We start from the raw sequence: 27,048 nt of genomic DNA, 5'->3' as shown, positions 1-27,048 counted from the left end.
GACTTGTAGACCAATGGTACAGAAAAGAGGATACAGAATCAAGCCCACATAATTACAGTCATCTTATATTAGACAAAGGCACCAAAACATATATTGGAGAAAAGATAGCCTCTTCACCATTTATTGAAAACTGGAGATCCATATGAACAAAATGAAATTAAGCCCCTATCTCTCACTATGCACAAAACTCAACTCAAAATGGATCAAGGACTTAGGAATTAAACCAGAGACACTGAGCCTAATAGAAGAAAAAGTAGGCCCAAATCTCCATGATGTTGGATTACGCCCTGACATCCTTATTGGGCACTGAATCTTGATGAGAGTGTCTTTGATTTTGTATCCAGGCCTGAGTTCCACTGCTCTGGAAAAAAAAAAAAAAAAGGCTCTTTTGTGTGGATTTCTGCAGATTGTAAGCCTCTGAGCCCCTCTTCCCCCTCCCCTACACACTGGGTATAAAGTTCTGAAACTTTCTAAATTTGGGATTCAGAGGGTCTGATAAACAGTGGCAAAAAACCCCCTTTTAAACCTGGCTGCAGTTAATAATCCTGATTCCTGCTTATCCTTGGTGTCTAGCCTCCTCTGTCCCACAACAGTGTGTGTGCTTATAAATGCTTAATAGCCAACTCTCAAAACAAAAACAAGAAGAGCGTTCACTAAAGCCCATCAATGTAAACTCATTCCATGGTATAAATACTCCCACCATGACTGAATTCAGCCTATCAGTGTAATGTTCCTCAATACAGAGCTGGGAAAAGAGGCATATAGTTAGCTCGCACCAGCCAGTGCCAGCTGGCTCCCATATACTACTGTACATATCTGATTTTATGTCCACTAAATGTGGACAGCAGTTGCTTCTGAGTATTGGGATTTGGAATTTGGATTCCGCTTTGCAGCCTTCTTAAAAGTAACTCTGTGGTTAGTGTAGTTTTGTTCAGTAGTTTTTGTCCAAGATAAAAAGATGTCAAGGGGTTGGGGGTGTGATTCAGTGGTAAAGCTCTTGTCTAGCATGTGTAAGGCCCTGGGTTTGTTCCCCACCACTGCAAAACTAAATATATAAATAATAAGTAAATGAAAATCATAACAAAATAAAATGAAAAAGAAGGAAAGCTTCTGAAGAGGGAAAATGTAAAAAAAAAAACACCTGTATTAATTGTGATTGTCTTATTCATTTAGGTATAAAACACTAGAAATTGATGAGAAAAATCAGTGCATGAAGAAATATATTTCTCAAATGTATGTGAATAATTATGCACACATATCTGTCTCAGTATTGACTCTTTCCATATCTATATCAATTATACATAATACCATACATGAAATTTGTAAACTAGGTTAGTTTGGGGGATTTTTTTCATCTATTGCTTAAAGTTTATCTTCCTTGAAATGTCAAAAAGTAGACATTCTAAAAAATATATTAGAGACACTCAGATTAAAATATAAAATAAGGATGCTGTTAAAAATAAAGTTCAATAAATATGCAACTCAGTTCACATATTAGGCAGCCCAAGATGTTCATCCATCACTGACTAATAAAAAAACACACACACAAAATACATGCTTTGTTCTTATCTATTTATCTGAAATATGCCTTTATGTTAATATCCATTTTAATGGCTATTACCCTGGTCCAATTCTCCAGTTCTCTCGGAATTTGACTCAGGTTATAGAAAGGGGCATCTTACCCCAGATTCTGGGTCTTACTAAATCCTTCCCTCCTTTAACTTTCTTGGATTCTCCTCTAATTTTTCAAAATACAGTTGCATAAGGCTCTTTGATTAGGGTTGATGCAAGGGAATTAAGCAATAGCCAGAAAAAAAACCCTTAAGTTGAATTTTATGATATAACCTTTCTACAAAGTCCCTTACTCATTGCTAACATGAAGAAATCTTTTCTTCAGGGGAAAATTTCTTTAATTTCAACCTGTGGGGACTATACTCACTCTTACTATGTTCTCTTCTTCCAGCAATCCCAGCTTCTCTCTTCCAAAAAGCAACCAAATGTCCTTTTTATCTTCAGCCTTATCTAGGGAAATTCAAATTTATTACTAAGAAAGTTAGCCTATTTTCATGAATCTTCCACAATAGAAAAAAATGCTACCCATACCAAAAATTTATCCAAAGCAACCTAAATAACTAGCAAAGTTTCAAGTTTGTTTGTTTGTTTTGAGACTAGGGATTGAATCTAACTTCCAATTTTTGATCAAAATTTTCTTAGATTATATTTTTAGTTGGACCTACCTTTTCTGAGCCAAGTTCTACATAAAAGGCCACAGAAAATTGTATTATGAACCCTTTAGGGAAACCCTAGGAGTCATAGAAATTTACTTTTGTATGTGTTGGATTTTCTTCCCAGTCAATCAATAATAATGTCAAAAATACAGGATTGTAGTAGAACAATTCATACAATTTCTAGTGAATCTTAACTATATTTCTAGCAAACTGTATTGGACCACAACTCATATTTTTCAGTGTTCAGAGATGAATGTTAAATCAAGCTCCCACAAGCTAACACATACCCTCAGGGCATAACTCTCACATCAAAATAGTAACATACATCCCTAAAATAATCTTAGCACAAAATCGAATCGCCAGAATGGATTTTCCTGATGGAAACTAATACTCTTCAGATGCTAAAGGTTTTTTTTAAAATGTTTTATTTCCTTTTTCTTTCACAATTTTTCTTAAATGTTTTTGGGAAATTGATTGATTTGAAAAATTTTTAATAATTTTATTATTATTAAATATGTATATTAAATTTTAACAGTAGTTCATTATCAAGAAGATATATTTTGTCTTCCCACATGATACATAAGTCTTTATCAAACTCTATGCTATCTTATATTGTTTATATTAAAGTCAGTCTCTACTAGCAACCATTTCTTTAAAATTTATCCTGCATAAGCAATAAACTCTTCTGAAACATCTTTATTAAGAAGATTTCATTTTTGAAGAATAGTATACAGGACCTTTTCAGCATTGTAGCCTGTGAGCGGGAAAGTCTGGTATTGGGAACTTCCTGAGGCAATCCCATAGGGTAAGATCACCCAAATACATGTGATCCCCTAAATCTCCCTTAGCTCTGCTCAAAAAGGTCCCACACAGCAGTGGAGATGGGATGACCTGCTGCAGCCACACAGCCTCTCAGAGATGGGTGTGACCTACCAAGATGCCAACCACCTGCTGACTGCAAGACATCCTGAAGCAAGACTCCACTCCTGAAACCTTACCCCTGCCTTTGATATACACCCTTAAATAAGCCACAGGAGCCATTTTCTAATTGTCCAGCTCCAACTCCTGTGTGGGCTGAACCTATCAGATGCTTCATTCTTTAAAACTATAATTCTGATTCTGTCTTTTGTCCTTTCCTAATTATTTCAGACTTTAAGTTCTCCGGAGGCTTATTCCTCTGAGCAGGCAAGAGTTCCCTGACCAGGTGCTGACTATCCTGCAATATAAGTGAGTAGGTCACCTAAAACATTTGAATGAATCTAAATAGTTCCTGAAAATATCATTATCAAAGGTAAAACTAAGTTTAATGACAATCCATGGGTTTTAAAAATGCTTGTGTAATTTTTGATCTCGTAATTTAATTGTTCAAATTCTTTGAGGAATATTTGAACTTCTAAGTACCTAAATTCTTCTCAATTTTATCCTTCCTACTTTCCAGTCTCATCACCATGCAGCCTCAGCCATGTTGAAGTTTTGCAGTTGCCCAGCTATGACATGCTGTTTTCTGTTATTTTGTGGAGTTTAGATAAGAGTACACAAAGACAAAATCTTTATAAACCACAATGAACAGGATAAAATTTATTCTAATAAAGTATTTTAGGCTAGGGAAAAAATTATCTGCTCTAAATATGCTTAAAGGATTTAAAAAATGATGTATGTAAAATGGATCGGGCAGAGAAGGTGGATAAAACTAAAAGCAGGAAAGTCATTAAGAACTTATTCTAGTTGTTTATAAAGAAGATGCTGATGGCTTAGATTAGGTGACAGCAGTACAAAATAGAAAGGTGGATTGGTGATCTTTGGTAGTGGTGGTACTAACTTCATTTGCCAACAATACATTGGAGATTAGTTGAGTAAAAAGGGATAAAGAAAGCAAACTGCTAAGTTTGGCTTCGGAACTGAATGGAATATAACAACTTATCTAAATTAGAAAGTCTGTTATGTTTTAGATATATTAAATATAAGGTGTCTTTTAGAAGGCTGAGTAGATATATAATAGAGCTTGGCTTTATGAGCTGAGAGCTTGGGGAAGATAAAAAGTTTGATGAGATCAATTGAGGCATTATTAGCACTATTAAACATTGGAAGTATTTTAAGCTATAGAATCAGATGACACAGTATTTGGGAATAAGGTGTATAAGATGAAGATAGTTCTAGACTCAAGCTCAGTGTTCTCTAATATTTTAGAGGTTAGGAATAGGATGTTGAATCAGCAAAGAAGATTGAAAAATGGAAGTTAGTAAAGTAATAAAATGAAAAGAGAATCTGTTGTTAATGAAACCAATAAATTATTTCAAAAAGAAGAGTGTAGTCAATTATGTCAAATACTGAAATGTAGCTAAGATATTAAGTAAGAGAATACCAAAGAAGTGTCATTGGGTTTAGCAAAGCAAAAATTCTCCATGAGCTAGACAAGATGATCTTTGCCAGAATGGGTAAGAAGAATGCCTGTTTGGGATGACTCAGAGGAGAGGCACTTGTCCCACCTGACTTTTTTCACTGGGTGGGACATTTCCAATCCTTATGCTGAGCTTCTTCTATTCTATGCATACACCTGTCTTGGAAGAGATTATTTCAATCCTGACTCCATGCTGTTTCATGGGACATGTGCATCTCTTTGAAGTTGTGGTAGGAGTACAGTCACTCTCCAAGCCTAATCATCTACTTTGCCACCATAGTCAGTGTCAGCCAGTCTCTTGCCCAACAAGTCAGTTGAAAGATAAAGCATCAAATTCACAGTGTCCTTAAAACCACACCCATACCCAATCCACATCCTGAATAGGCCTGAAGTTAGGAGGAATTTATTTCCTTGTCCCTGGCCTATGAAATGTGTGTGTGCACATAGTAGTGGGAAGGAAGAACAGTGCCATAGTCCTGAACTGATTTTCTCCAACAAAACTTTCTTTCCAATCGTTCACGGTACTCTTAACCTCTCTAGAATTTTCCAGAGTTAGGTAGTGGGAGGTGAACCAAGAATTACTCCATCAATTATGAGCCATTCCTTTATATGTCCTGATTAGACGGTGTATCAGTGAGCATTCAGTCAGGAAGGGAGAACAATAATGATATTGGAATTATACTTTATACCAGAGGTCAACACTTTCTTTTCTGTAAAGAACCAGTTAGTAAATATTTGGAGGCTTTTGAGGCCAAAGTTCTCTGTCACAGCTGCCCAACTCTCCTATATGGCCAGAGGCAGCCATAGACAACACATCAATAATTTTCATGATTGTGTTCTTAAACCTTTATTAAAAAAGAAAAATCAGGCAGCAGGCTGTAGATATTTTGCCTATCTCTGCTTTTCACGAGAGTAGGAGTTGATGGAGAAGTGGATTCCCAGAGGGGAGTGTTAGATCGCAGAATAAGCAGTCTTCCCTGCAGCAGTGGTTCAGAGGACAACTCCAAGTGGGCAGTGACATCCAGGAAGGCAAGAAGATGACCTTCCTTATAGGGAGGGTACAAAGAACGTTGTGGAGAGGTCTATGGAAAGACGTCTCTGTGCAGCTGTGACCCCTGTGGGTGTGGTTCAGGTGACAGGTTTGGGACCACTACTAGTCTTCCAGTTCACCAACTGGGAAGAAAGCTTGGTGTGGAACAGAGGAAAGTGAGGAGAAGTTGTTTGTCTCTTTGTTACTGCCTCTTAACCTCAGGTCCTTCCAAAAGTAATGGCCACTGCTTCCTTTTTTAAAAAATATGTTTGTTTGGTTTTTTTAGTTGTTGATGGAACTTTATTGTTTATTTGTTTATATATGGTGCTGAGAATTGAACCCAGGGCCTCACACATGCTAGGCAAGTGCTTTACCACTGAGCTACAACCCCAGCCCCACTGTTTCCTTTTAATCTCCTAATATCATGAGATTTTTCTCTTATCCAACTCTTAACAGCATACAAGGTAAGGAGAATCTAGGAAACATAATTCTTGGTTTAATAATGTTGACATTAGGAAAAAAATGGGATGTTCTATCTTTGAACTCAGATGAAACTGAGGCAGAAGGATTTTCATTTTAGCACAATGTAACTGTGGGAAAATAACTCTTCCCTGAATTTCTCAGGATTCCAATAAAAAAGCCTCAGGTCCCTGAAACACAGAAATATATCATATAAAGGCAGAAGATGTTTTCACTTCTGTAAACATTTGGTATTTTTTCTCTGATGATGGAGTTACTTGCTCCCATTAAAAAAACTAATAAACCTTCTACAATCTCCCCCAAGCAACTCCAACCTGGGGTTTAGCATTTAGGTTAATTCCAAAAGTTACTTTAGTGTTATCTAAATCCCAGAACCTTGGAGATATTCTTATGTTGTGAAAGCTAGAAATACTAGAATTATTTGGTTCTTCAAAAGAATTATTTATATATCAAAGAGCTAGAGTATGCATTCCTTCCATTAGGGCTCCAAGGAGACTCTCTTAAAAGGGGAGTCGATAAATTTGTATCTTTTCCCTTTATTAGCATGAGAAAATTAATTTTTTATCTTTCTCTTACCCATCAAATGAAATTTGACAGTTGCATAAGGCCTTTCTCTCTCTGGCTTTTGTTGTGCTAAACTCATTGATTGCTGGTCATGGGGGACCCAGTTGCAATGCCAATCTAGATGTCATTTTGTAACTCAGAAAAACTTAATAAACCTTCCAGCTTCCCTTGCTTTTAGTTGACTTTAAAAATCACTAATTTGGAGGCCATGAAGCTGAGCAATCTGCACCTTAATTTGGGGTCTGATTTCTGTTCAACTCTGCACATAGCTATGTTAATCATTTAAGGAATGTGTTGTCTGAAGCCAGTAACACAAGATTGACTGCCCCTAGATTTTTACCCAATCTCTTTTCTCTCCCTTCAAGACTGAAGAAACCAAGGTAAGAGTAACTAAGATACTTTCAAGATTTACAGACGCATTATGATCAACATTATCACCCGTGATGCTTCATGGCATCCTGTTCTACACCACCAGAGTAGCACATAGAAGTCTCCAGTTATCAATCTTTTCCTAAGCCTAAGCCCCTTTCGTTCTTCTTTACCTAGGGGAAAAAGGAGCTTAAATCCTAGGCTGAATTAGGAACTCTGTTAACAATAGCCTCCCATCGTCTTTGATTTGCTGGGGCTCCAAATAAAAGTTTATTGCTGTAAGTATAAATAGAGCTCTTTTCCCTGAACCAGAAATCTCACTTTTTTTTTTTAGTATCTAACTACCTATTTATCTACAACTTTGTATTTGTACAAGTAGTATAACATCTCAGATGCTTCACAGTTTCTAACCTAACAGTAATTTGTTTCATTAAGACTAAAATATAATTAACTAGGCAGCTTTATTTTATATATTGCTAAAAATGTAAGCTTATTGGATAAATGCAATCATTATCATCTTGCTGGTAGTGATCATTAGGCATCACTGATTCTAAGATATATCTTATTTTTAAAGATATAAAAATATATCATTCTTAGAATGAGTAAAATGCAGTATGGATGAAATAAAGCCATCCATCAGTTGAGAGTAAAGTAGGAGGAGAAGAGTTTACTAAAGATTCAAATATTATCTAATAATAAAAAAAGGTAAATAGAGTTTATCAGAGAAATGTAGCAGGATAAAAAGCAAGAGTTAGATCATACGTGGAATGGTTCCACTAACTTACAGAATTCCTCTGGGTACCTTTTCATAGGCAATCCCTCCTCCCCACCTCTAGCTGCTGGCACCCACTGATCTTTCTTTTGTCCCTAATGTTTTGCCTTTGTGAGAATACCATATAAATAGGAACATGTGGTACATAGCCTTTTGAGTCTGGTTTCTTTCAATTTGCGTCAGAGACTTGTCCATGTTGTTCAATCTAACAGTAATCTGTTCCTTTCTATCACTGGGTAGTGCCACGTGGGTGGTTATACCACACATCTTTATACAGTTTATTTTTACTCAGTTGAAGTTCATTTTGATTTTCCCCCACTTTGAGGGCTATACTAATAAAGTCACTATAAACATTCCTATAGCGGTGTTGTCTGAATAAAAGTATTTAATTTTACATGGGTAAAGACTGGTTGTGGGATTGCTTACCATGTGGTATTTTTAAAATCATAAAGAATAGTCAAACGTCCACGTCCACAGTGACTGTACCATTTTATATTTCTGTCCACAGAATATAAAAGTTTCAGATATCTGCCAGCACTTGGGATTATCTTTTAAAAAACATTTGTCCTTGTTCTAATAGATACATAGAAATACATGATTGCAATTATAGTTGGAATTTCCTCAATAACTACTTGACACCCGTATAAACTTCTTCAATGACCTGTTCACCTAAATCATTTGTCAATGTTTTTCTGAGAGTTTTTAAAAATATTTTGAGAAGTTTTGATATATTCTAAATTTAAGTAATTTATCAGACATGTAGTTTAAAAATATTTTCTCTTAATTTTTTGTTTGGCTTTTCATTCTCTCAATACTGGCTTTTAAAGAATAGGAGTTCTTAATTTTCATGTAGCATAATTTACAAATTTTATCTTTTCCTAACCAAGGTCATACAGTTATCTTCTGTTTTCTTCTAGATATTTTATTGTTTGGAGTTTTACATTTACATCTCTGATCCACTTTGAGTCTATTTTTGTGTCAACTAAGATACAGATTGAGATTCATTTTTGCATCTGTATCTCCTGTTGTTTTAGCACTAGTTGTTGAAAAGCATGGTTTAGAAATTTTAATGTGATGTTGAGAGCCACAGCCAAAGGGGCCCCAGCAAACTTCCAGCTGATGATTGGCTCACAGTGGCCCCAGCAAACTTCTAGCTGCCAACTGATTGGCTCCTCTGCAGTGATGCTCATTGGGCTGTTTCCCCGCCCTTTCAGACCACGGAGCTGCTCATTGGGGGACTTTTTTTGGCTCCGCCCATGAGACCCAGCCAATCGGCCTCAAGAGCAGGAGGAATGGGGGAGGTTGAGAGGCTTGTGGGAAGCCAGTGGTGGCAGTTGGGCTCTGAGGGTTTTCCTGAGGAGCTGTGTGGTGCGGTGTGTGTGTTCTAAAAATAAAGTTCGTTTCTTTTGATAAGTGGCTCCTGAATTGTGCCCAGCCAGACTGCTGCAATGTAACTAAAGAATTGCTAGAATTACATACTAACATAAATAAACTAGGTAAAAAAGAGTGTCTCCTGAAATGAAATCTCTAAAGATTGTTGATTTTGTGTTTTATTTTTATGCAAAAAAGTTATTAAAAAGTTATAAAATTATTCATTAACATAAAACATAAAAATTAAATGGTATCATATGACAATGAGCCCTCTTCATTGTACTGATAACACCCAAGCAAAAGGGATGATGGGAAGAGAGTGACACAGGTGCTGCTGGCATCATGAAGAACAGGAGTAGATGACGGCCAGGAAAGCTTTTTTGGAGGGGCTTTCACCTGTGGCATGAGCTTTCAGGAATCTGGGTTTGAGGGTTTTTAAAAAAAATAACACAAGACCATAATTTGATCTGTGAGTTTACTGCAATGTCTATCAAAATCTACACAAGGATTTTTGTGGGCATAGGCTTTACATAAAAAACTTTACATAAAAAGCACAAATAACAACTTTGAAAACAACTTTGTTTTTTGTTTGCCTTTTCATTCTCTCAATACTGGCTTTTGAAGATGAAGAACAGAGTGGAAAGAATGATGCTTCCTGATAAGGTTTATTATAGAACTACATTCATATAAGCAATGTGGTATTGATGAAGGTACTCAGATCAATGGAACAGAACAGAAAACTCAGAAATAGACTGACATGAACATAGCCAAAATTTGAGAAGTGTATAAAACAGATTTAATAGAACTATGCTGAGTGAAAAAGACCAATCAAAAAATTTCCATACAATATTATTCCATTTGTACAACATAAATAAAATGACAAAAAATTTAAAAATGGTGAATAGATTAATGGATGTTAGGGTTTAGGGAGATTGGAGGGTGAAGTGGCTGTTTCTATAGAAGGGTAGATAAAGGATCCTTGGATGTAACAATGTTATTTTTATTGTGGTGTCAAAAAGCATACAAGAACATGAAACTGCACAAAACTAAACACAAACACACATATCTACGTGTATATAAAACTGATGAAAACTGAATAAGGTTGGTGGATTGTATCAATGTCAAATTCTTGTATTATTACATTGTTGTTACACAATAACTTACCACTGGGGAAAAATCTGGTTGAACAGGACATGATATCTTCTCTGCATTATTTCTTATCATTGCATGTGAATACACAATAACCTCAATATAAAATGTTAACCAAAAAAAGAAAAAGAAAGAAGAGAAAGTATTGTACTTTTCAGAGGAAAGCATTATAAGCTTTCAAATATCACTGTTTGAAAATAGCCTTATTCAAGTGCTATTATGCATGAAAATTAGTGCTATAAAAACTAGGGCCAGTTTAATTTCATTTTGTTGCATATGGATTTCCAATTTTCCCAGCACCATTTCTTGAAGAGGCTATCTTTTCTCCAATCTACTTTTTTGGTGCCTTTGTCAAATATAAGATAACTGTAATTATGTGGGCTAGTCTCTGTGTCTTCTATTCTGTACCATTGGTCTACAAGTCTATTTTTGTGCCAATACTATGCTGTTTTTGTTACTATTGCTCTGTAGTGTAGTTTAAGTTCTGGTATAGTGATGCTACCTGCTTCACTCTTCTTGTTAAGGGTTGCCTTAGCTATTCGGGGTCTCTTATTTTTCCAGATGAATTTCTTGATTGCCTTTTCTCTGAAGAATGTGATTGGGATTTTGATTGGAATTGCATTAAATCTGTACAGTGCTTTTGTTAGTATGGTCATTTTGACAATATTAATTCTGTCTATCCAAGAACAAGGTAGATCTTTCCATCTTCTAAGGTCTTCTTTAATTTCTTTCTTTAGTGTTCTGTAGTTTTCATTATAGACATCTTTCACCTCTTTTGTTAGGTTGATTTCCAAATATTTTATTTATTCATTTTATTTTTTGAGGCTATTGTTAATGGGATAGTTTTCTTCATTTCCTTTTCAGAGGATTTGTCACTGATATTAAACCACTTCATCTATTAGAAAAAAAAGTAGGTTCAAATATTCATTATGTTGGCTTAGGCCCCAACTTCCTTAATAAGAATTCTATAGCACAAGAATTAATATCAAGAATCAATAAATGGGGGGCTGGGGATGTGGCTCAAGCAGTAGCACGCTCGCCTGGCATGCGTGCGACCGGGTTCGATCCTCAGCACCACATACAAACAAAGATATTATGTCTGCCGAGAACTAAAAAAAATAAATATTAAAAAATTCTCTCTCTCTCTCTCTCTCTCTCTCTCTCTCTCTCTCTCTCTCTCTCTCTTTAAAAAAAAGAATCAACAAATGGGATGTATTCAAACTAAAAAGCTTCTTTTCAGCAAAAGAAACAATCAGTGAGATGAATAGAGAGCCTACTAATTGGGAACAAATTCTTACCACATGCATGTCAGATAGAGCACTAAGCTCTAGGATATATAAAGAACTCAAAAATCTAAACACCAAAAATAAAAAAATAAAAATAACCCAATCAATTAATGTGCCAAGGAACTGAACAGACACTTCTCAGAAGAGGATATACAACTAACAAACATATGAAAAAATGTTCAATATCTTTAGCAATTAGAGAAGTGCAAATCAAAACTACTCTAAGATTTCATCTCGCTCCAGTCAGAATGGCAGCTATTAAGAATACAAACAACAATAAGTGTTGGTGAGGAAATGGGGGAAAAGGCACACTCATACATTGCTGGTGGAACTGCAAATTAGTGCAGCCAATCTGGAAAGCAATATGGAGAATCCTTGGAAAACTGGGACTGAAACCACCATTTGTCCCAGCTATCCCACTATTTGGTTTATACCCAAAGGACTTTAAAAACAGCATACTACAGGGCCACAGCCACATTAATGTTTATAGCAGCACAAATCACAATAGTTAAACTGTGGAACCAACCTAGATGCCCTTCAGTAGAATGGATACAGAAAATGTGGTATGTATACACAATGGAATATTATTCAGCATTAAAAGAAAATAAAATCATGGCATTTGCAGGTAAACGGATGAAGCTGGAGAATATAATGCTAAGTGAAATTAGCCAATCCCCCCAAACCAAATGCCAAATGATTTCTCTGATTTAAGGATGGTGATCCATAATATGCTGGGGGGGGTGGAGGGAAGGATTAAATGAACTCTAGATAGGGCAGAGGGGAAATGGGGAGGAAAGGGAAGGATGGAGGTATAGCAGTTGGAAAGACGGTGGAACGCGATGGTCATCATCACCCTAAGTACATGTAGGAAGACACAAATGATGTGACTCTACTTTGTGTAAAACCAGAGATATGAAAAATTGTGTTCTATATGTGTAATATGAATTGTAATGCATTCTGTTCTCATATATAACAAATAAAAATTTTAAAAAACTATGGCCAGTTAATCAATACAATCGATTTTTATTACTAGTTAGCAACTACAATTAGGAAATAAGAATTATGTTTTAATTATGGATAAGATAGCTGAAGAACTCTACAAACCTAAAGCACAATAATTTATGACTGATAACCCATGACATATATAATGGAATAAACATTAAGTGATAAGACACCTATTATAGAGTATAAGTGATAAAATATCTGTATGCATGTACTTTTAAAAAAATGGTTCTAGCAAAGAAGAGAGGAAATGATGTCATGATACCACCCAACACAGAAACACAACATAAATGACCTTTAATATCTTACATTTAGATTGAAAACTGAATCTGATTTACACTCGTTTTATCCAAGTAAAAAAAAAAAAACTGTTAAGGAAAATCTGTTTCTACAAGAACATATCAGTTAATACTAGTTCCCTAATAGCCAAATCTTCTGGAAGAAATGACATAACTAAATGGAAGAACTGCAACAAAATAGGCAAATAGAGTCAAGTGAAAATTAGTGTCCCATGAAAAGTTTGCCTTAAAAATCAAGATACATCTGTACTAAGAGATTTGATATTCCCAGTGAAACTCTTATTTGAGGCATAGGCATTTTGCTATTGAAGACTAGAAAAATAAAAATCTTTATAGGGATGCTAATTAATAATCATTAAACTTTTTGCAAACAGCTTCACTTTCCCTGTGACTGCATTTATGTGTAGGATGTCAATTTTGTGTTCCCCTCCTTGGAAGGTCATTTGGAAGGAAGGAAGCAAAAGATGTTGTTGATGTATGTGGGTGGTTGATTCCTCTTTATCCTTATTTTTAATTCTACCTGTTATTATATTAGAAGTTGATTTGTCATTTGCCTGGCTCATCATAGCTCCTGGAAGAGATGATAGGGGTAGCCTAAGTAATTCTATAATATGCTCTACAAGGACATTTTGTTCTAATAGGTCTATGTCAGAAAACCACAACAAAAACCAGTATATTTGGTGTAACATACATGGTTTACACTAGTGAAAGCTGGAATCAAGGAACTTAAAAGGAGTATTTTTAAGTTAGCTGAATATGAAGAGCAAAAGAGAGGTAGAAAGTGGAAACATGAAATGATACAAAAGATATTTTAAAAGTATTTTATCCTGCATACCTAAGTAAGGTATGATTAGACAAGAAGTATATTTTCTCATTTTTAAGGAAGATGGTAAAATTGCATTTAAATGCTTTGTTATTTTGCAGATCAAAGGGCAATATTTCACTGTTTCTCATAAATGAGTATAGGTAGTAACAATGAACAAGCATTAAATAGTGTTTTGTGGACAGTGCAGACTGCTTCTTCAATTGCCTTTAGGATCACATCACTGATGTTCAAAGTGCAGCAGGAAGATGAGGGGCCATTCTGTCTGGATGGCCAGGAAGTGGATTCTCCTGCTCTCTCATGGCTTGTTCACATTAGGTCTTAAAATGATCTGGCCTTCCTAGCACTCATCATCCTAAAGAATGATTGCTTTATGTCTTTAGTTTTTCAACATCCACCCATTCTTCAGGGCATAGTAATTGGACTCCTGCCTCAGCTTCTCACCTTCCTTGCCCACTCTAAAGCATTTGACACTCTTAATATTCACTTTGAAAGTACATGCTTTGTTGGGATAGTCTGTACTCTGTTTTCTTAAAATGAGATATGAATGAATGTATAAAACCAAATTTTGTTAGAATATAATAATGTAGTCACAGATAATGAGTTTTTCCAATGTGCTAAAAATAAAAAATATCTTACCCAAGTCTTTTTCCTCTTGCAACTATGTTTTTTTTTCCATAAGGCATAGATTGAATAAGACCTTTTGATATTTTTAATCCAAATATATACTAGCGATAAAATATAAGGGAAAAAATCTCCATAATATATCTTTACATAATTTTCTAGATTTGGCATTTATCTCTTTCTGGACTTACTCCCACCATTTTGCCCTTTAGCTTTACTGGTTGGTTCTCTGCTATATCTGCAAATATTTAAAATGATTCCTTCCTTCCTGCTTTAGTTGTGCTTATCTTCTCTCCCCCTCCCCTTACTATTTTAACCATTTTTAATTATACAGTTTTGGGGTAATAAGTACATTCATATTATTATACAACAATCACCACCACCCACCTACAGAACTCTTCATTTTGCAAAGCTGAAACTCTATAAAAATCCAATAACTCCTCATTTGCCCCTCCACTAACGTTGGCAATCACCCTTCTACTTACTGTCTCAATGACACTGGCTACCCAAAGTACCTCAAATAAGATGAATCATAAGGTACTTGTTCTTTTGACTGGCCTATGACTGTGTGCCCTTGAGGAAGGTGTAGATTCTGTTGTTCTGAAGTTGAGAACTCTATTTTATCTTTAGATGTATTTTATTGTGCTATTCTAATCTGGTATTTCCTTATATTCTGTCTGTTTATTCTATCTGTTATTGAGAGTGCAGCATTAAAGTCTCAATTACTGTAAAACTCTCCCTTCAGTTATGCCAATTTTTGGTCCACACATATTGAGAGTTTGCTATTTTGTATATGCATGTTTATGATTGTTATATCTCCTTGCTTTATGGAACCTTTTACCATATATAACATACTTGTATATGACATCTTTGTAAACACCTTTGAAAACACCTTTGAAATTAAGTTTATTTTGTCTGGTACCAAGATAGGCATCCTGCTCTCATTTGGTTACTGTTTGTAAGAAATAGCATTTCCCCTCCTTTCACTTCAAAACTATTTGGGTGTTTGGATCTGAGTTGTCTCTGTATACAGTATACAGTTGGATCATGTTTTTTTTTTTTTTTTAATCCATCCAATCTCTGTTTCTGATTGAAGAATTCATTTATATTAATCACTGGTAAGTAGGGTCTTACTTTCATCATTTTGTTCTTTTTTCCATGTACCTTACAGATTGCTTTTTGTCCTTTAATTCCTGAATTACTGTCTTCTTTTGTTTGGTTGATGTTTTTCTAGTGAAACGTTTACATATCTTCTCTCTTCCTTTGGTATATACCCTTTATCCATTTTTTTGTGGCTATCATTGGAACTACACTTAGCATCCTAAAGTTACAACACCATAATTTAAGCTTATCCCAGCTTAATTTTAGTAAAAATACAAAAAAAAATCTGCTACTTTGCTCTATTTTCATTTCTTTTCATTGTTGATGTCACAAAATTTTTTAATAAATTAGTCCCTTAGATTACATAGAAAACAAAATACAGAGTTACAAAGTAAAATTATACTAATACTTGCTACAGGCTAGTAATTATTTTTAAAACATATCAGTTGCAATTAATGTAGAAGACAAAAAGTGGCGTTACAAGTCAAAATGCCATCCTTTCATTTCAACTTGAAAAAATAATCCCATTATTGTTTTTTGCAGGTTAGATCTAGTTGCAATAAATTTCCTCAGCTTTTGTTCATCTGGGAATGTGTTAATTTCTTCCTTGCTTTTGAAGAACATCTGCCCCTTACAGGATTCTTGGCTGACAGCTCAATTGTTTTTTCTTTAGAAATCGGAAAATATCAATATACTGCCTTCTGGCCTCCAATGTTTCTGATGAGAGATCTGCTGATAATATGTTGAGGCTCTTTTGTATGTGATGAGTCACTTGTCTCATGCTGTTTTCATAACTCTTTGGTTTTGACTTATTTTATAATAGAATTTTTCTGTTTTTATTACTACATTATAGCTATATATAATAGTGGGGTTCATTTTAACATAACCCACATTCGTGGAATATGATTTGCTCCATTTCAGTCTCTATTACTTTCTCTTTCCCTGCCCTTCCCCCTCCACCTATTCCCCTTCCTCTACTCCAGAGATCTGCCATTTATTTAATTGATGTTTTAAATTAGTGCTGTATAGATATACCTAGAAATGAAATTCAGTGTGGTATATTCACATATGTACATAGCATAATTTGGTTAATTTTATTCTGTAGTTCCTCCTTTTCCCAGCAATCATTTTGATGATAATATGTCTTAGTTTTGCTCTCTGAGTTTATACTATAGAGTTCATTGAGCTTCTTGGATGTTTATATTTATGTTCTTCATAGAATTTGGGAAGTTTCAATCATTGTTTCTTCAAATACGCTCTCACCTTTTCTCTCTCTTTTCTCTCTCTTCCATGATGCACATATTGGTGGGCTTGATGACATCCCAGAGACCCTTAGGCTTTGATCATTCTTCTTAAATCTCTGTTCTTTCTGTTCTTCAAATTCTGATTTCTGTTATCTTTTCTGTCTTCAAGTTGACTGATTCTTCTGCCTACGCAAATCTGACTTTGAATTTATCTAATGATTTATGAATTTTGATATTAGTTATTATAGGCTCCAGCTCTAGGATTTCTTTTTTTTCTTACTTTTTTTTTAGTTTATAGATAGACACAATATCTTTATTTTGTTTATTTATTTTTATGTGGTGCTGAGGACTGAACCCAGTGCCTCACACATGCTAGGCAAGTGCTCTACCACTGAGCCACAACCCTATCCCTCTAGGATTTCTTTTTGGTTTCTCTCTAGGTTTTCTATACTGATGTTTCCATTTTGCTTGTGCATTGTTTTTTGTTTGTTTGTTTGTTTGTTTGTTTTACTTTCTTCATGTGTTTCTTTGTTCTCTTAGAATCTTGAAGATAGATATTTTAAGGTTTTTGTCTAGTTGATCCATCATCAAGAGTTTTTCTGTGTATCGTTGTTTCCCCCTTTGAAAGAGCCATAGTTTCTCATGTCTTTGTAGTTGAAAATTGGACATTTGAATCTAAAGCTGTACACTGGAAGTCAGGTTCTCTCTCTTTCCAAGAACTTGCTCCTTTTCTATTTTTGTTTTTTGATTGTTATAGGCTAATCAGACTGAGGAGTAAACTTTAGGTGTTATCTCATATTTACTGAGCCTGACTCTTCCCTTGGGCACGTGTGATGACTTTCTAATTTCCTCTGTTTATGTAGTAACTTTGGAGTGTTCTAGTTTTAAATGTGTGGCTATCAAAGTAAAAAATGAAGTGAGGGAAGGAAGCGAGAATAATAACTCTAAATACCCTGGAATTCACTTCAACTTTCAACATTATGAGCTTCTGATATTTTGCTGCTGTTACTACAAAAACTTGTCAGAAATACAAGAAGAAAACCTCAAGGGAATATCCTGAGATTTCATCAGTGTATTTACTTATTCCTGAAATATTTCAGTGAATGTTTACAAGCATATTTAATTATTAAAAGTTTGCAGTATAACTGACTTTATGTTCAATGCTTTAATTTATGCCTTCGATATTTTGCCCATTTTTCTAGTCATTTTTCTTTTAACTCTCCCTTTCTGGTTTCTTTACTCCCTCAATTATTACATGACATACAAGCCTACTGTGCATCATTCAACATCCTTATACATATTAAACTCTGTAGTTAACATATATAAACGTATATATACACACACACATATATGGATATATCCATATTATATAACATAATTAAAATAACATTATTTTAGAATAGTTTCAGATATACAGAAAACTTGAGAGAACAATACAGAGAGTTTCTGTATACCCACCATTTAGTGTCCCTTATTTTTTTATATTAGCATGATGTACTTATTAGAATTATTGAAACTATTTTGACAAATTATTAACAATTACTCTGCATATTTTATCTATGTATCCTTAATTTTAACCCATGTGCCTTTCCTGATGCAAGATCCTATTCAGGGTACAAGAAGATATTTAACATTCTTATTTTCTCAGGCTCCTCTTAGATGTTGTAGTTTTTCAGAACTTCTTTCTTTCTTTTCTTCCTTTCTTTCTTCCTTTCTTTCTTTCTTTCTTTCTTTCTTTCTTTCTTTCTTTCTTTCTTTCTTTCTTTTTTTTTGATGACCTTGATAGTTTTGAAGAGTGCTGGTTATGTGTTTTTGTAGACTATTTTTCAAATGGCATCTGTCTGATGTTTTGCTCATGATTAAGTTAGATTATGAGTTTGGACAGGAAGACCACATAAATAAGGGACCATTCTCACCCCATAATAACAACAGTGTATGTCATTATTAATTATCACTTTGTGTTGATTTTTATCATTTCACTGAGGTAGTATTTATCAGATTTCTCAACTGTAAAGTTACTTTTTATGTCTTCTTTTCATATTGTACTCTCTAGAAGGGAGTTACTATATGTAGCCCATATTTAAGAAGTAGGGGATTATGCTTCAGCTCCTTGAAGATGAAGTACATAAATTATTCGTAATAGTCCAGCATGGGAGATATATCTCTTCTTTATTATTTGTTTACTTACTTAGTCATCCATTTATATTTGAATGGACTCATGGTTATTTATACTTTGGGTTATAATCCAATACTAGCTTCTTTATTTTGTGGTTCAGATTGTTTCTTCTTTGATCATAAGGCGTTGGCTCCTGTGTCATACCTCTCCAAAATCTTATTGAGCACATCTTAAATTTTTGGCTCTAGAGATGCTTCAGGCTCATCTTGTATATTCCTTGTCCTGATCTTATAATCAGTCTTTCCTCCAGAGATTTCTGGTTTCTTTTATTGGAGGATAGTGTTAGAAACCACAATTAGGCATAGAGGGTATTCATTGCTACTGGAAGTACATTACTTCCAAGCCCACTCAGCTAACACAGAAAGAAAATAGAAGTATGTATCCTAAGCCCCGTAAATAAACATATCTATAAACATTTCTACAAGTAACAATATTCATTTATATTAAGCTAAATATGATTTTATATTGATATCTCAACTCTAATTCATAATCATAGATCATAGACTTATTCCATTGCCTCTAAACTTCCACTTATACGGATTTCTGTATCATTCAATATGTGACATTATATAATTTCTTTTCTGTCTTGTTTTTTATCTCTAAAATATTTCTTAGAACTCATTTCAGTTCAACTGAAATCTTTACAGATTTTATTTTAATGCATTCACAGTATTCCTTGTTTCAATTACTGAATAAGATAGGATATATTCAGATGTAAGAGGAAACCCACCTCAGACATGTTGAACAATAAGAATAAATTATCACATTTTACTGGAAAGTCTAGTAGGATCATTAACTGCATAATTGGTTTGATTCAGTACCTAGCATCAAAAAGAACTGAATTATTTCTATTTTCTACCATGTCTACTAATTCTATGGACAGCTTCCAATTTCTCCTGAGACTGCATAATGCCTTATACACATCCAGGGAGAAAAAAGTTTTCTAGATACAGATTCTTAAGGGAAGCAGATTGCATTTTTTTCCAGAAAACCCCAGGTAAGTTCCACTAATCTCATTGATTTGAATCAGGTAACATGCCCAGTCCTGAAGTAATAATTGTGGTGGGGTGTGGATAAATACTAACTAGCTAATGCTGTACTGTTTAATATGGTAGCCCACTAACCACCTACAGTTATAAGTTAAAATAATAAAACTAAGTCCTTTAGTCACAATAGCTCCATTTAAATTTCTCACAAGTCAGGTGTTGCCACTGGCTATGATAGTGAACTGTACAGACAGGACATTTCTTTCATCAAGGAAAGTTCCATTTGATAAGAATGATAAAATTTCAACCACAAATGCACTCATGATCTGGTTATTTTATATAGTTTAATTTAAAGCACTGATGACCTCTCCACTATTGGAAAATGGAATACTTGTTATGTTGGCAATGACAAAACACAGTCAAATTAAGGCAGGTGTTTGAATAAAATGAAATGTCTACTGAAGGCACGTTTGGAATGGACAAGCAGCAACTATGATTGATGGTGAGAATGATGATGACAGGACTGAGGTAAGTTGGCTTCAGACCTCATCAGAAAAATTCCTAAATAATAACATAACAGGCATGGCACATTCAGGGTTTAAATGTTTTTTCATTCATATTCCTAGAGTGTCTGAATTCAATATATTAGTTTAAATAGCTAGGGAAAAAAACGTCTGCTTGGTTAATTTAACTCAGTGTTAATCTGCTTAAATGAAGTTACATCCTTTAATGCTTTTGTTGTAACATGGAGGAAGGAATTTACCTCCCCAATGCATTGGGGAGGGCCTACAGAATTTCCCATTTACCAAACCACTAAGTAGTACATTAATCAGTGAAGTACATTAATCAGTGTTCTTGAAAAGATCTATGATGTGGATATACTCTGAAAACAGGATGGAAAGATGACAGAAATTCTGTTTTAAAACAAGCTGTCTGATTACAAGAGGCATTAGAGGATCCTGGAGAGGAAGTGCTAAACTCCCAAAGAGGAGTGAGTGTGCTAATTCTGATGGGAAGCAGATTCAATAAGGTAGTAAGATTTGTTGAACCCCCCAGAGATTACTGCAAAGTGCTATTGACCTTTTTATGTTGTCAGTGATAGAGAGAACTCTTAAGAAAAAATAAATCACTATGTTTATTTCCCACCTTATTTCTACCTGCAAAGCATAATAGCATAATAGCAGTTAGAAGATAAAACAGTCTTTTAAAAAGGTAATTAAATTGACTAGTTTTGTGGCAGCACATTTTTAAATTGTCCTGAATTTTTTATTTACTTCTGTAAAAGTTATAAAACATTTAAAAAAAAACAGAAAAACAACATGATGAGATTCAAAGATAGCCTAGCTCTATTCCAGAACTTTAATACTTGTAGTACAGGAAACCTGTAATATCATCACATACTAGCAAGAATTTATTGTTCTCTGAGTTTTAGCACACACAAATTTAGCTTTCCTTCCTTACAATTTCCACACAGCCCTTTCCCTAACTTTAATTTGGCAATTGCATCCTATTCATATCATAAGTGTGAAAATCTTTGTCAGTTTATACCAGGGTACCATCTATTTATGACAACTCTCATTGCCATAAAATGACAAGATAAGAAATATGAAACACATTCCACTGCAACAATCTTCTTTCACCAGTCAACAACATCACCATCATTTTCCTTGAACCGTTAAATGCCCATAATAACACTACTGTAGGACCAGATCACAAACTGTCTTAAGACATCAACACCAATTAGGATGACAGGAGGAAACCACTATGTCTAGATAAAGGCATTATTTATTGTTAGGGTGCCAAGATGTGATGATGTCATTCTGTGACCCATCCTGCAAGTAAACAATTGACATGCTTTTCTATTAAACTGGTCCCTGAACTCTAAAATAACCAGTTTAATTGCATAAAAGAGTTTAATCTTTATCAAACAGATGAAAACTGAAATAATTCAAAAGATTCATTTAATAAATATACTTTGGTTCCTGTTTCCAATTGGCAATTTTAAGAAGACAAGCTCTAAGTTCAAACAGTTCTATTTTTTTTCCATTTTATCGCTGTTACTCACTTAAAATCCAATTATGCCATGCAATAGAACACTGAAACTATCAAACACAGGTTGAAAGGTGGGTTTTAAATATTTCTGAACATTCAAGAGGCAAGGATCTTCAAAAATGGTGAAATATGGTGAATGGAAATTATTTATTTCCTGCTCCTGCTGTTTTCAAGTGGAAAGAGCTTCAGGTAAACTCCCTGGCTCTTCATTCACTCCTTCATAAAGAGTCAAGAGATCTAGGAGAAGAAAATGAACTTTCTGAGCTTTTTCATTGCTTCCTGTAGGATCTTTCTGCTCATAAAGTTCATATGTTTTCTGCTCATTAAATGATTAAAAAAATAAAAAGGAACTCAGTTGTTTCTTTGTAATTATGGCATTGAGTGGGAAAAATCTGTTCAACAGAGGAATAACTTTATAGCAAATCCTCTTGCTCACAACCCTCAGCCACATTTATTTGAAAAGTACTTCCCATCACTAAGAAAGCCAACGTTTTGATGTCTCTACTCAAGAAACTACACCCAGCATAGCCAAACAGACTGTCCTGTTCACTCCTTCTAATAGGAAATTTTACAGAAGAGGCACTTATGTTGTAGAATTTCAGGGTCTTGCCTTAGGCCAGTGGCTCTCCAGTGGCAAAGCAAGAACATCTGAGCCTTCTCTGCCTTTGTACCATAGAAACATAGAAACATAGAAAAGTGCACAGATTTGAGCAATCTTTGACACATAGTAGTTAAATGATTTGCCAGAGAGAGGATGAGCAAGAGAACCTATCTCTTTGCTTTCACAAATCTTATATTTCAAAACTCCAAAAAGCTCACAAAGGTCCACTCAAAACAGTTGTCTGCTGTGCAACTTATCATAAAGGCAGTACATTTTTAGCTAGTTGTCTTTTAGTTTAATAAATAAGGGAATCACTGGACCCCTAATGTTTGATTACAAGGCAATTTGAAAATTCATTTAAGAGTCAATTTGTCCCACAAAGCTAGACTTAAAACCAAAGGGAAATAGAAAGAAAGACTAGCTGTTAACATCAGGTTAAGTATAAGCATAAAATTGATATATCTAAAAGGACAATCTGTTAAAATTATTAACATACAATATAGATGTTTTAGCCATGTAAATTATATTTATCTAAAATTTTTGAATATGCATGAGTTTTAAAATGTTTATTCTAAAAGCAATTCCAATTCTCTATTAATGGAGAATGGTATTTTACAAAATGATTATTTTTAAGTACGTGAAACTTTGAGGAACTGTTTTCCTTTTTTAGTGTCCTAGATTGTAGTTAGAAATCCATAATGCAATATCAATAAAAGATTTATATCACAGAGGCATTTGCATGGAATATTCATTCTCTCTCTCTCTCTCTCTCACATACACACACACACACATACACACACACACACACACACACTAACACAGCCAAGAACAATAACAACTGCAACAAATGAACTGATTTTCCAATTTTCCAGGAGCAAATCATTCACTGAATTATATTGAATTTATACCTATACATTCTATAGATTTTGATATCTGTAAAAGAATATTGGGGAACAGTGAGATATAAAACTGAGATAAAATGATCATAAAAATGAAACAATAGATCTCTAGTATATACTTCAAAATTCTTTGTAATACATTTTTTAATACATTGAAAATACCAGATAAAATAGACAGGTAGACAAATAAAAAACAATTTGAACTTCAATATTCTTGAAGTTGCCTGCAGACATAAGGAAAAGGTTGCTTGAAGAAAGAGCTTATTGAATTACGTGGACTTGAGGAACACATATTGACATAAATCCAGGGTAATTATTAGAATAACACATGTGTACTATAAAGCAATCATAAAAAACACACTTTAAAGCTAGGCACGATGGCGCATGCCTGTAATCCCAGCCTCTTGGGAGGCTGAGACAGGAGAATTGAGAGTTCAAAGCCAGCCTCAGCAACTGTGAGGCACTAAGCAACTCACAGAGGCCCTGTCTCTAAATAAACTACAAAATAGGGCTCAGGATGTGTCTCAGTGGTGAGTGCCCCTGAGTTCAATCCCTGGTACCAGAAATAAACAAACAAACAAATAAACAAAACCTCACATTTTAAATTATTAAAATATCCACATTTTAATATTAATATGTGCCTTTAAAGATAATGCAATAAGTAGTAAGATCACAGATTAATTAAATGATTAGCCTATAGCAACTTTTAAAATATGAGAAACTAAACCTTGCACACTATCACTGCTTTGTTAATGATATTAGTGCTATACTTGAGCACTTTACAGCAATTCTGCAAATTCAACCATAACTTAAAATATCATTAATATTGCCCAAGATGTTTAGGTTTAATTAAAATTTCAGTTGAAAACTAAAATATTTCCTTCACTGTTTCTAGACCATTGACTTGTACATCAGTTTCACTCATTAGTCACCAGTTGAAAATGATTTGGATATGTGTAATGAAAAGAGAAATTTAGATACATGGTTACAACAATTTTGACTACTTGGATCAAAAACAAAATCTTCTCATAGTTCATATTATATTTTAAGGTTCTTTAAAATAAATCTCTAAAATATTTAAAACCTCGTTGAGGGGGAAAATGTATTTTTGTTTCTTCATTTGTAGTTCTATCTTTAACAAAAAGAGTGGAGTAAATCATAGTCTTCTTCCCCCAAAACTAGACCCCAAATTTGACCGAGGTTGACACTTTTGGAAAATGCTGGTGGTTCTCAGAAGAGAGACTGGAAATCCTTTCTTGCACCAGAAAGCCCTAGAACTCCCGCCAGGTGCTTTCACCAAGAGCTCTGTGGTTCTGGACCCAGATAAGAAACCACAAAAGGGAATGCTCAAGATGAAGACTCTGATATACAAAGATCATTGTTTGGGATCACCACGGATGAAGACAGAGAACAGTTTAGAAAACTTGCTAGCATCTAACACTCCCCAAAGAAATCCAACAAAGTTATAACAATAGGACCCTAGAGATGGGTCCCCCTGACCCTGCGCCCAACACTAAGGTTAATAAAACTCCCTCTGGTCTCCAGCGGGTACTTATTCTGTAAACATCTGACCACAGGCGTGCACAGTGCCGAGGGCCTGGCTCAGTGAAGCCCCTGATGTCCTCCTGGTCATCCTCCAAAGACATTGCCCGGGGAAAGAGGAAGGGGCTGGGAGAAGGTCAAGAGAGTAAATCGCAAAATCTAAGGTAACCGCTCCTGAACCCTAAACTGTATCCAAAGCCAGATGTGGGCCCCCTGACAGGTGTCTTGCCCCCAGTCCGAATCCCAAACCAGCCTGATCCGCGAACTTACATGCTCATCGCGAAGGGCAGAACAGACCCCTGGCAGCCTCTGGAAACAGAAACCACCAAACCCGCCTTCAGCAACAGGTTATGTCCCCAGTCTGGTGCCGGTACTTCTTGTCTTTGGGCTGCTCAGCCGCAGCCGCCGGCGCCAGACCAACTGAGTGCAGCGCGCGCGCAGCCCACTCCCAGCCCCTGGCTCCCCGGCTGCACCGCTGCGGGGCTGGGTGTTGGATGCTCTGGGCTCCTTCCCCTCCTTCTAGTCCCTTTTAGATGAAAACGTCACTCTCCAGAGGGCACCAGCCAGCCACTAGGATTTCAAAGAAGCTATTCACATTCTGCTAAAGAGCATCTGGATACCTGCTTGTGAAATTCAGAATAGTGGGCAGCAAAGGAAAGGAAGCAGCTCTGGGACACGTATGATGCTCTCAGTAGTTTTCTTGGCTCAAAATCCATTCAGTCTCTCTGCGTCTGTTTCCTCATTTGCAAAATAGAGATATTGACGATGTTAGTTAGTAGATAATCTGAGACTTAAATGAGAGTCCACATGCAAAAGTGCCTGGAAGGGTCGTGATACCATAGTAAGCATTCACTAAGTCATTTTTAAGGTTCTTATAGGAAGGAGAGATTCATGGCAGATTACAAACCAAAACAACCCACCCCCTGAAGTGGACTGTGTTTTGTGAGTGTTGCAAGCTGCCTCTTAGTTTCTAAGAAACCTCTCTGGGATTCTACAAATGTGAATTTGTATCATAATTAGAAGTAGAAAGGAGAGAGCCAAGGGGAAACATGTAGTAATTCTAACACAACAAAATTTGCTTGGATGGAATTTGCTAATAAGTCGTGCTTAAAATATAATGCATGAACTTACAGGTTTATACAATTACTAAGAAGATGAAAATTAAAGATACTTTGATAACAAGGATAGTGTCAAGAGTGGGTAACCTGTGAAGAACCTTCCTTTGTGTGTTAGTGTATCTGATACAAACAGTATCTCAGACTTATAAAGAAATAGCATATAATTCTTTTTAATCTGCACACTGGTTCTCCATTTCTCTCACTGTTGCATTTCTCTGCCTAAATCACTATTACATATGGAATAGAAAGAAAAATCAGTCTTTTAAAATAGGATTCCTTGGTTTTGGATTAAAGTTGCAGATTTGGACAAGCCTGCCTTCCCCCACTCCAACTTTGTGTGTGTGTGTGTTTAAATCTAAATTATGACTGTGGAGGATCCAGAGTATGTCTTACAAGACTTCCCAAGTTCAAGGTAGTGTTACTAGTTTCACTACTCCAAAATTTATCAAGATATCCAGGACACAGAAAGTCACAGGGGGAAGAAAAAAGTTTAAGCAGATAACTAGGAGGAAACAGGGCTTAGAATAATGTCAGTTAAATGAAATAAAGCTGAAAAAGACATTCTGTCAATCTGAGGTTCTTAAAGCATAAAAAAAAATGTAGTCTATCACCTGTTATACTCTCCCTTACCATTGAAAAAATAAGTCATCAAAATGAATGAGAACAATAGCAATGTTTTTGATAGACATTGAATTACAGGAATTTTATTACGAATTTAAAAAATAGAAAACCTATATAATAATTATTTAAACTATGAGCCAATATCTGTATCTTACAGAGCAAGAACTAATGTCCCGATATGCCCCCACAACTCCACTAAAAATGTTATGTCTTTCAACAGGAAAAAAATGTGTATATATATAATATAAAAGCAGGAAAGGCCCTGAAACACACATTTACCTCACTAGGTCCTACTTCAACACCGCAGCACTTT

At 35.1% G+C, this 27,048-nt stretch overlaps 1 protein-coding gene across 1 annotated transcript in view; it reads right to left on the bottom strand.

The window, feature by feature from the left end:
• The window catches only part of Npffr2 (neuropeptide FF receptor 2), a 71,035-nt gene extending 45,412 nt beyond the window's left edge, over positions 1–25,623 (bottom strand). The window contains exon 1 of the mRNA XM_005333258.4: positions 25,267–25,623. Within this exon, the coding sequence (XP_005333315.3) occupies positions 25,267–25,274 (8 nt within the window). The 5' untranslated portion in view covers positions 25,275–25,623. The remainder of the gene's footprint in view (positions 1–25,266) is intronic.
• Positions 25,624–27,048: the final 1,425 nt, after the last annotated feature.

Source organism: Ictidomys tridecemlineatus, chromosome 9 (assembly GCF_052094955.1).
Source record: "Ictidomys tridecemlineatus isolate mIctTri1 chromosome 9, mIctTri1.hap1, whole genome shotgun sequence".
NCBI classification, from domain to species: domain Eukaryota; kingdom Metazoa; phylum Chordata; class Mammalia; order Rodentia; family Sciuridae; genus Ictidomys; species Ictidomys tridecemlineatus.
The sequence above is the reverse complement of the archived record's forward strand: the minus strand, read 5'-3'. Positions and strand labels throughout refer to the sequence as shown.